This window comes from Salvelinus sp. IW2-2015, linkage group LG6.1 (genome assembly GCF_002910315.2).
Source record: "Salvelinus sp. IW2-2015 linkage group LG6.1, ASM291031v2, whole genome shotgun sequence".
Classification (NCBI taxonomy): Eukaryota; Metazoa; Chordata; class Actinopteri; order Salmoniformes; family Salmonidae; genus Salvelinus; species Salvelinus sp. IW2-2015.
Window position 1 is genome coordinate 26,257,473 of NC_036845.1, and position 11,136 is coordinate 26,268,608.

Sequence of the window (11,136 nt, forward strand, 5' to 3'; positions counted from 1 at the left end):
ACAGACAGAGAGAGAGACATGAGTGCCGAGCCATTGATGAGGCCATTACAGTTTAAATGAGGACAGATTGAATCTAAGCTGTTCCCATCCCTTTTTGTCCTGGCGTACAGGAGCGAGTGATTAATTGTGCATTGGGTTGGCTCTGCTGGGACACGGTGGGGTCGTTCCTCTCTCTCCTCCTCTCTCCTTCTGCTCCCTACCGCCACTGCGCTGCTTTGGCGCAGTCACACCACCCAGAGATATCGTAAGGGGCCACGTCTGGTGGCAAGGCAATTTCCTGTGCTTGAAAGTGCTGTTTGCGAGCTAATGACAGCCCCCCCTCTCATTCGTCAACCCCCCCCCCCTTCTCATCCCTCTGCCACTTAACCCTCTTCTCTCCTCTCTTACTCTCTCGCTCTCCATCTCTATCTCCATCTCTCTTTCTCTTGCCTGCTATCTGACTCATAAAGACTATTCTATTGGCTGAAGGCAACCTTTCAATCAGACCATACTGAGTATAAGACTGATTTGTCCTTTGGGAGGCACACTGGTGTTGGGGATTATAAATGGCGATGGAATATCTGATTCACACAGAAGACTCAGCCCCTGACAGTCTCTTCTCTCTCTCTCTATCCCTCTATCCATCTACCCCTCTCTCTCTCTCTCTCTCTCTCTCTCTCTCGCTCTTTATACTCAATCTCTCTGTCTCCCTCTCTACCCCTCTCTCGCTCTCTCTCTCCATCTCTCTCTCGCTGGGTTATGTGCTCCTCAGTGAGCTACAACTGGGCCTCCGTCTCTCTAGCCACAGAAAGGCATTAATCAAGAGGAATCATCAGCAGTGTTTATGACATAGAAGTGAGGTCAGAGAGGATACAGACCGAGGGGCAAGGAGACTGAGGCTAGGTCAGGTCACATCAATTCCCTGGAAACGTCAACGATCGCCTGGCCAAGGTACAGCTGACTGACTTAAATACCAGGTAAAGGCCAGCCAAACCAAAAGCACTGAATAGCAAAAACATTATATTTTTGACCCGGTCCCTGTATATAAAAAAATATTTTTCTGAACCAATGCCTTTAGGTTTCGATCAAACACCCACGCGTCTCGCCCTAGACGGCTCTGGAACCAAAATGCAGCCACAGAAATGCGATAGTTTCTTGTGATCACCACAGCTCGGAGCAAATGAGCCGCACTGCATATAACGTAACAGTACTACTCCGCCTCACCCGCTAACACTCTCACCATACAGCATCCCTTCAGTCTGGTTCTCCACAGTCACATCACAACCAGGTCCAACAATGCACTTTCAACAGTTCAAATAAACGACACCGAGTCAACTCCAACGGCAGTAGGCAACAAGGCAGGGGTGGAGGGGTGGTGGGGGTGGGTGTCCCCCCTGGTTGGTGTATTTTGGCGAGCCTTGGGTCTTCGTGTGAGAGAGGTGCCTACCACTCACCAGCGGGTCCAAAACATCATTCAAGTCTACTCATATTAAAGAGGGCATCTGTAACCTCAAAATAAAAGAACAGCAAAAATTACAGTAATAGAAGAGAATGCAGTATCAAACAAGCCTGGTGAATCAGTGTTGACATAAAGTGAGGGGAGTCTATGTCCCCATTCAGATGGTTATGAACTAACTAAATCACTCTAGCTGGAACACGGAGGTCCCTGTCAAAAAAGTCAGGGAAATGCAGAGGGCACAGATTGACAAATGACAGTGTTTGGCAGGGCGGAAGGAGATGGAGGAGGGGGGAGGTCGTTTGTGGTAATGTGAAAACTTGGTCCCTCCCTCTTCTTATCAATGCGTGATGAGGTGAAAGTCACCTTGAGATACCTAGCATGGAAATGTCTCAGCGGCACTTCCATTGCTCATAAAAAAATTACAGAGCCCGGTAGGTCGGCACAAAAAAAAAAAAGAGAGTAGCGTTCATTGAGAGCCAGAATTTTCTGTACAAAAAGTGGTCATTAAATATGCAGCGGCCCCTCTGCTCTGGAGAGTGCAGCAGGAGAGGGGAAGATGGAAGATGGCCAGGCACCACTCTGGTAAGACCATAGGGGTTTCCAAACACGACCTGCGGGCAAGTCTGAAACGCTCTTTGGCTTTTCAAAGAGCATATCAGACTTGTATAGATTTGTAACGGCTAAAGGACCGATTTAACAAAKGATGTAAACGTTATAACCAAGAAAATAATGTACAAATAACATGTCTGACAGTTTAATTTCTAAAATATTGTAAGTCRTATTTTTTATCATAATAGTTTTCACAAGTATAATCAAATTTGACTCTCTCAGTTAAGACATTATAAGCCATATTCACCACCAGTTAATTGAGGGTAATATTTGCTGGACCAGTGTTCTAATACAATGCTAGTATTTTGATTGTTAACAATCCAATAAAATGTGTGGTTTTACACAATTAATTAACAATTAATTTGCCTTGTGAAACTTACATTGGACAAGTATCTTCAAGGACATCTTGACATGAAAGCTGCATTTATTCAAATCAAATGTCCTAAGAGCAGAAACCGTCCAATGAATAATCATCAAAGAATCAGTGGCACATTAGCCTGTCCATCCCCTCCACCCATCCACCCAGCTGTATGTTGGCCCACCATGCAGTGTGCTCTCCTGGCTCCAGCCCTTTTCTCCATCTCATTGAGATGCAAGGCATGCCCAATATAAGAAAATGTCCGAGATAGCTTTGAAGTCATTAGTTCAGTCATTAGCACATTTATGTTAAATCCAAATTACAATTCATCACCAGAAAGAGCCAATCATTTATTTTGTGTTGCTTGGCAGGCGTTAAACTGTATTCAGTCATTTGAAGTCACAGAGCTGCACTCATTATGGAGGCCTATTTAGTCCTCCACTAAATCAGCTCTTATTCATTAGCAACTTGGGGGAATGCTTAACATCTAACACAAAGCTGACGTGATTGTATAAGGAATTATTCTCGGGAGAAATAGGCAGGGTCTTTTGTGTTGGTTGTTTTCTATGATCAGAGAGATTTCTCAGCCACCCATGCATCAATAAGAATGAGGTCTTTGAAATGACTTGTTTATATCTAAAGTCAGATGATGCTCTTTAAAAAAAAAAAAAAAAAGTTTAACGATCATTGTGAGTAGAAACATCACATGTGTCGACCACCCCAATTTCTGTTTTTTAAGAGGGGTAATTGGACACAATGTTTTCTTGAGATCAAACTACAAAGGAGCACCTATAAAACTGTCATTTTTCTTGACAGCTTCAATAAACTCATCTGACTGTGAGTGTAAATTCATTTCATCAACCAGTTTCTATTTACATACTGTAAAATTCCCAATTTTCTTTTTGGGGTTTTTCCCTCCTGGACAAAAGACATACCAACATATTTCCTTTTWAAAAATTTTTTTTAACAATGTTGTTCTCCAAAATACTTTGTAAAAACATGGTGGTCTGACAATGTGGAACAAACATGGCTGGTCATGGAGAAATTTGTTACGTCAATAATACATTATCTTTGCTTTTCCCTCTTTACCACAGGCTCTTAGAAGGCACCGATAGTTCCCATGCCAGATCTAATAGAAGAATAAATAAAAGATACCCAGTAAGGTAGAGTTTTAGTGCAGTGATACCCTTTGATCGAATCACATGAAAGAGAGAGGATCTCATCTATGAGTTCAATTCAAAGGCTTGAAGATGGCACGAGTACAAATACACTGAAATACACTGGCTATCAGGAGAGGTGGTGCATCTTCTGCACCATGAACAAGAACCAATTGTAATTTCAATTCTACACTGGGCAATAGATAAAGGCCTGAACATGAAGATGCCTTCTGGTACGGTATATACCGTATACCGGAGTACATGGAAAAAGCCACGGGATGGTTTTTCAATACCGTCAAAACTATTTATTTGAAGTTTTTCAATAAATTGTCATATTTGAAGCTACATTTTAAGTTAAAACCTGCAGTCAACTTGTGCAATACACGTTAGGAGTTAAAGCAGATTGCGTTCTTCATTTCACCTGTTATTTACCATTATGAAGCTTACCGTAGTTCCCCAGAACAGTTGAGCCAGTCACGTGCCTGTTTGTAAATAGCACAACGGGAGACGGCGGGAGCTGATGAGTCCATAGCGTTCTATATCTATCAGCCGTCAGAAGTCAAAGAGCTCTGGATGAGTTGTCTGTACAGCTGCCATTTTCTTCCCTGTGCTTCCTACTTGCATTTTTTTCTCCTTTGTTCTTCTCCCCTCTGCTCCGTGTGCACATCCTGCTCTTCTTTCAGAAAAGCATGCATCACAACTTCGTTCATTTGCACAATTTCTCTCGTTCACTTTCGCTTGTAAATGTCCACACTCGACGAAAATGACATTCGGTAGCTACTAACTATGCTTGTAGGAGCTGGATTTGCTTGTCTTTGCAATTCGTTTATGTTCGTTTTTGCTAGTTAGCATTTAGCTAACAGCATCTACATGATTTTGCTATTAGTTTGCACTACTTTTGTTAGCATTCTTGTAATAGAGGGCCTTTGGGCTTTTCTTGCATTTTTAGCGCCACCTTGTGTGCTATGCCAGTAATACCGTAAATCCAGGGATAAGAGAAGGACAGTAAGACAATATGAAAAGCTGGATACCGCTGAACTTACTGTATCTATTCAGAAAATGTGTTACGGATGTATGATCTTAATTTGATCACTCTTTTGTTGAGGAGAATCTTCCTGCACTTGCAGTGTATTTTAGGTTTAAAAAGGCTTCTAAAATGTGTAATTTCCACTTTGAAATGTCAGACTTGATTTGCGCTAATGAAAAATGCATTGCGCAACTAAATAAAATGTCCATTAATTATAATCCACATAATAATTCACATTTCCTGTTGCTGCAGCATTATTTTCCTGCTGTAGCAAATGGGCTCAAATTAAGATCCTACATTTGTAGGTACGCTGCCATAAAATCGAACACTTTGTTTTATTCTAAAACAGAGAAAATTGCTCAAAGAAAAAGCCTAATCTACCAAGAGCGCATAACCTAATTAAAATGAAGGCAATCAATGCCTAGTGCTCCAGTCCAATCAGTGTTGTAGTGGTTCCTGGAGAAGTGGGTATACTCAAACTTTGACAAAAAAATCCCCAAAACGGCCTGCCCGGCGAAGGAATGGCGCCCTGTGTGAAAAATTATATGAGAAACAGTGACATGTATTCTAAAATGATAAATCCCATTCTGGTCTTTCACAGTCATGCCAACCCAAGCCGTACCGTGCTAGCAAGCTAATAGTAGGCCTACTATTGAAATAGATCAATTAGGCTATCAACTGAATCAGAAATCCACAGGTTTCACACTTTTAAAAAAAATTATGAAAACAACAACATTTTATGTTCTAAGTCCACAACAATGCTTAAACCACATCAGGAGACCACTTTTGTGATCTGGGAAAAATCGAAGACATTTCGATTTTTGAGTGTAGTTACTACTTTGGTACGCATCAGTGGGGATTAAGAAGTGAGTATTCGTAATGCCCACTGAACAAAAAAAGTAGGCATACGGCATATATCATCTCAGTTGATATACGGCATATATCATCTCAGTTTCAGCTGCATGGACATATGGGCGAATTATCATCTTTAAACAACTTGTATTTACATCTTCACACTCTCCACTGACGTCTGCTTCGTCATGGGCTGTGGTCGAGCACGATTAAGGTGCAGTATTGTTCATGAAAATTGAATCCACACACGCTGACTTTTATGTCTGGTCTGCTCGGCCGACTAACGCCATCTCGTCTCCATCGTGCCATTTTGTGCTGTGGTCATGAAACCATCGCTAGCTGCTCTATGAGCCAAGGCAGGGCAGAGGGAGGAGGACGTTTAGAATGAACAGCCAGTCCAGCAGCAGAATTACTATCCTTCATTCAAACATATTCTGCACTGCCTTTGAGCACAGCCCTAATATGAAACCTCAAGTAATGTTAACAAACCAACCAGCTTTTTTGCAGGTTTTCTGTAATGCCGGCGAGTGAGACTTGACTGTATGTCTCTCTTGGTCACAAAATGAGCCCTGCTCTAACAGGGGGGATGACAACTGCATTTAGTGCCCTGCCAATGAGCTGATGGATGGGCTAGTATCTGGGAAATGTCTTTCTCCCCCAGCAATATTGTCCTGTTCTGTCCTATCATATCCTTAGTAGTGCTGACTGGGCTATCTTCACTGTGCTAGGGCTGGAGGTACCTCCAGTGAATCCCTCTGCACCAGGACGTAACAGCCTGGGGGGGCTGCAGGGGCATGTACTTCCCTCCCCTGGCACTCAGACCAGCCCAGTAACACCCTCAGCCTCAGGGAAGAGTTTCAGACACTGTGCTACAGTATAGCAGCAGCTCACCAGCCAAATGCAACAGTGTCTGTCAGGCCAAGTACTGTGTCTAGTTTAAAGCTTTTACACTACGACAGAGGACACACGCTAAGCCTATAGTTTTTCGACAGAGTTGTTACAATGCATTACACTATTCCCTGACAAGGTTCTGCATGTTTTGGAATCCCTAGACATGCCTATATTACACCACAGCAGACAACCGTAGAAACAGGCAACAGTGCACGGACAGAGGACGCTTTGAAAAGTGACAAACAAAATAAGACACCTTGCAAGGCACTGGCTAGCAGCTTGATGTCACAATGCAGCACTGAATGACAAATGAGCCTGTGCAAAACCGCGGCCACACAGTCGATACGGAGAAACAGAAGGCAGGCGGACAGGCAGACTAACACGTCAGGAGGACGACACTATCCCTGCTGCCGCTGGCAGCATGCACAGGTAGGTACGCTGCGCCTACGCAACTTCACATGCAACACACTTTGCCCTTGGAGGACATTCAACAGAAAACACGGGAAGATAGAGAGATAGCGAGAGGGGGGAAAAAAAGGGAAAAGAAGAGGGAAGAGCAGGAGATGTCCCTGCAGATGAGGGGAGAGGAGGAAGGGTAAGAGGAGAAGGGGGACTCACAGTATCTCCAGATCGCGCAGGGCTCGGAAGGCTCCATCTTCGATACAGCTGATGTGGTTGCTGTCCAGTTGCCTGAGGAGAGATTAGAGACAGGAGTCAGCGGCAGGTCTGTCTGCAGGCGTGGAGGCGGAGGGTGGAGGGGGCTGCTGGAGGTGAGGGCTGCAGGAAGAGTGCCGGTGGCTGGGGATGAGTTTGGCTGGGGTGGACTGGTGGTAAGTAGGCTATCGCCAGGCAGCGCACAGCACACACTCAGATCTCAGCTCTCACCTCTGTCTCACTGCAGCCTGCCAGGTTAGGAAAGGACCAGCTGGCTAAAGTGGCCTGTCTGGCTGCAGCCTATCACCTCACTCTCTACGCTGCCCCGTGAGTGGAGGAGAAGGAGAGAAAGAGAGAGAGAGAGAGAGAGAGAGAGAGAAAGAGGGAGGAGGGGAGTTTGAGAGAGAGAGAGAGCGAGAGAGAGAGAAAGCGAAAGAGAGAGAGACAGACAGAAGGAGAGTGAACAGGAGGCTGGCTAAAGCATACAGCCCACCCCGTCTGTCAACTCTCTGTAAATATTAATTGCATTTTCTCCCTCCCCCCCTCCTGTTCTCCCACTCCTCCCACCCCTCTACCTTTCTATTTTTTGAAAGTCAGAAAGGGAGTAATTTCATTACATTAGAGCAGCCAATCCATTACGAGCTTTTACCGGCTCTGTCACTGAAACAATTTAATTAAAGGAGAGGGTTCGTAAATCAGCCCGGACTCCCAATGCTCAGAGCACTCATTCCTCTTCCTTCTTTTCCTTTTACTTTAATTTGCAGGCCTAAGTATGCAGTCCCCCCCCCAACCCCCATCTCTCCACCCTTCCTCTCTCCTCTCTCTGCCCCCCAAAAAGGAGATGGATGGAAGACAAGGCACCACAAAGGGCAGACATTTAGAACACTCTCCCAGACCGTTTATCCAGACTCCAAAAAGCTTCTGTGACATTTAACCTGTTACGGACACAGCCTATGCATCTTCTGCTCTAGGCTATAAAAAATACCATATCTCCCTCCTCTAATCTCCTCTTCCTAGACCCATCTCCTTCTCTTCCCCAATCTCTCCATCCCTAATCCTTTTTTACTTTGCTTTCTATCTTCTCTTTTCTTCTCTTCCCTTGACTCTCCTCTAGTTAAGCATCTGTTTCCTGTCTGGTCCTTATCTCTTAGCCGAGGAGACAATACATCCATTTGGAAAGCGTCCCCCCCAAGAGAGGAAATGAAATAGGTAACATGTTGAATTACAACGTCTGCCGACAGATTGTGGGTTGACGCCTCCTATGAGATTATTCCTTCACACTTGGGTATAAAACATTCCGAGTGAAATATTCACAATGAAAACGACCATCTGTGTAGGATGGAAACAAGTAATGGTGTGGCACAGTACATACAAACGACACATTGGAAGCGTGCTTGTCAAGCTTCGTCTAACTTCATGATAAAAATGTCTTTGAAATAAGTTCATAATTAGTAAATGAGTATCATGTGACCTGTATAAATAAAGAGAGTCGCAACGCCATAAACTCGGTGTCGTTTACTGGGTAACGCACCAACGTTTCGGCGCCACTGTGCCTTCTATCATGTGAAACCTGACAAACCTAAAGGGAGGAGGATACCATGATCAAAGCTTTTTTTGTTCTTTCGACCCTTTACCTCTAGTTTCCATTTTAGGAAACATCTTGAAGGCGTACTGAGTACAATGCCTGGCTCTGCTCAGCTTGCACTCTCTAGGCTCTAAACAATCATCGTATCATGAGAGATTATTTCTGTTGTCTGACAGCTTAGTGAACTTGGCTCCCTTCGAGGGATCGTAGGGCCACTATCAATCCCATGTACAGTATAGGGCGGGAGGATAGCTATGTGTGTGTGTGTGTGTGTGTGTGTGTGTGTGCGTACACATTACGTGTGTATGTGTAATGGGTGTTATGTGGGGGGAATGAGAGTACCACATTTTATTTCCTTCCATCTAATTACGTTGGCCTTTAATCATCCCAGTCATAAGCAGTATTGGCAGTTTGATGCTTCTGCATTCCCAGCCCCATATGGAGGAATTTGAAAAGAGGAGAGAGATACAGAGAGAGAGTAGAGAGAGAGAGAGCGAGGGAGTTGAGAGAGAGAGAGAGAGTGAGAGAGTAAGAGAGATAGAGAGAGATTACAGAGAGAGAGAGATAGAGAGAGAGAGTTAAGAGAGAGAGAGTGAAGAGAGAGAGTGGAGATACAGAGAGAGAGAGAGTGGAGAGAGAGAGAGATCGCAGAGAGAGATAGATAGAGCGAGAGGAGAGATTAGGTACAGAGAGAGAGAGACAGAGAGACAGAGGACAGAGACAGAGACAGACAGAGAGAGAGGGGGGGGGAGAGATCCAGAGAGAGAGTAGAGAGAGAGGGAAGAGAGAGAGAGAGTGTAGAGAGAGAGAGGGAAAGAGAGATACAGAGAGAGAGTAGAGAGAGAGAGGGAAAGAGAGATACAGAGAGAGAGAGAGAGAGAGAGAGGGAAAGAGAGGGAGAGGGGAGCAGTCCTTAACAGTACCGACCCACTCAGACCAGCCCTATTCATCTGTCACGGGGAAGGATGGAGCAGGATGCTAAACCAGCAGTCACAAACCTCCCAATTCATTTGGGGACCCGGTTGATCGACGTTCATCAGCTAAGACAACAGGAAGTGAATGAGAGGATCCGTCTCTGTGGTGGAGGGAGCGGGGAGCACGGTGGAGGGCGGCTGCCCGGAGCTGGAGTCCCTAACAGACAGGGGCGCCATCGCAAAATGGCACCCTATTCTCTATATAGTTCAGGGAATAGGGTGCCATTCGGGACACAGCCTTATAGAGGCTACTCCGCTGTCACTGGGCTGGGGTGACTGAGAGACTGAAGGGCTTCAGGAGGAAGGGATGGAAAGATGGAGATAAATCACACAGCCAATCCACAGCTAGCTACCGTGTCCTGATTAGCACAGCTAGAGGGCAGCACAGACAGTGGCTAGCCAGTGTCCTTTTGTAGATGGACGTGGACGCAAGGCCTAAAGACTCTCTCTACTAATACTGTGTGTACTTGGACAAAGGGGACACTGCAGAACCCTTCTGTATGTGAGAGCCCAGTAGTCTAGGAGCTGTGCGTTGCAGCTGTGTGTTGGTGTCCGTAGCGTGGTTCAGTGGGCAGAGGCCTGGGTACAGCGGTACAAGTGTGCCCGCGGTGCTTATAGTGTTGTGTGGTGGCGCGGTCAGGTAAGCTGCGCCAGAAGCAGTCGGCGAGCTGCGGACACAGCATTCTGGGTAGGGGAACATGGAGTGAAAGACAGAGGTGGAGGGTGGGGTGGGTTATGAGTTATGCACATGCATTGTTTCCCCAACCAGCTGCAGAGCTGGACTCTCAATCACACCTTGCATTTAGTTGATATAGCATTAGTGAGGCCGCAGTGTTTAGAACCAGAGGGATGTCAATGCACTGGTCTCATATATGGCAATAACTCACTGTCAGCCCAGCCCAGTGGAGGTTTGGTTTGCTGGCTGACAGAACTCTCTATACTGCCACTATCGCAACATAATGTCTATGTTATGTGCAGATAACCTTATAAGACCTACAGTGGGCAGCCATTTTGTTGCTGATGGACAACACTGTGGATTGGCCGATTGTGTGTCGGATAGACGGATACAGAAGTCAGTCAGCAGCGTGTGTGTGTGTCGAGCTGACACTTAACTGAAGCCAGCCAAGGGCGGCAGGCCCAGAAACCCCAGATAAAGATCCTGTCTGCTCTGACATATACAGATTTGTGACAAATTTGTCTCATTTGTTGAGAGAGCAGATTAGAGTAACAACCTCTGCCAGTTTCTTGGCAGTTTTTTTTTAAAGGAAAAGAAAGGCAATCTGATAGCTGAGGGAAATTAATGTCACTCCAGTTTTCAGTAGCCAATAAAGCTTTCTCCAGGATATCAGGGTTGGGATTACGAGTGTGGGGAGAGCGGTGTGTCCCTACTTCTGTAGCGCAGTACAAAAGGAGGGCATTAGGAGAAAGAGGGGAGAGCATATGAGAAAATCAATGCACGGGCCAACTGGGACCTGTCAGGGTTTTACTTTGGGAGGAAAATGGAGGGTTGGACTGTTTCGGCAATTAAATCAGGAGTCACCTTGCTGCTCTGCTGTGATCTCTCGAAATTGGGGGGGACCTGAGTGGGTTC

General features: G+C 45.4%; 1 protein-coding gene across 1 annotated transcript in view; it reads right to left on the reverse strand.

Annotated features, from left to right (window-relative positions):
• Positions 1 to 11,136, reverse strand: part of LOC111964769 (slit homolog 3 protein-like) — a 207,182-nt gene that overhangs the window by 64,833 nt on the left and 131,213 nt on the right. The window contains 1 exon segment of the mRNA XM_070444105.1: positions 6,951 to 7,022. Coding sequence (XP_070300206.1) covers positions 6,951 to 7,022 — 72 coding nt within the window.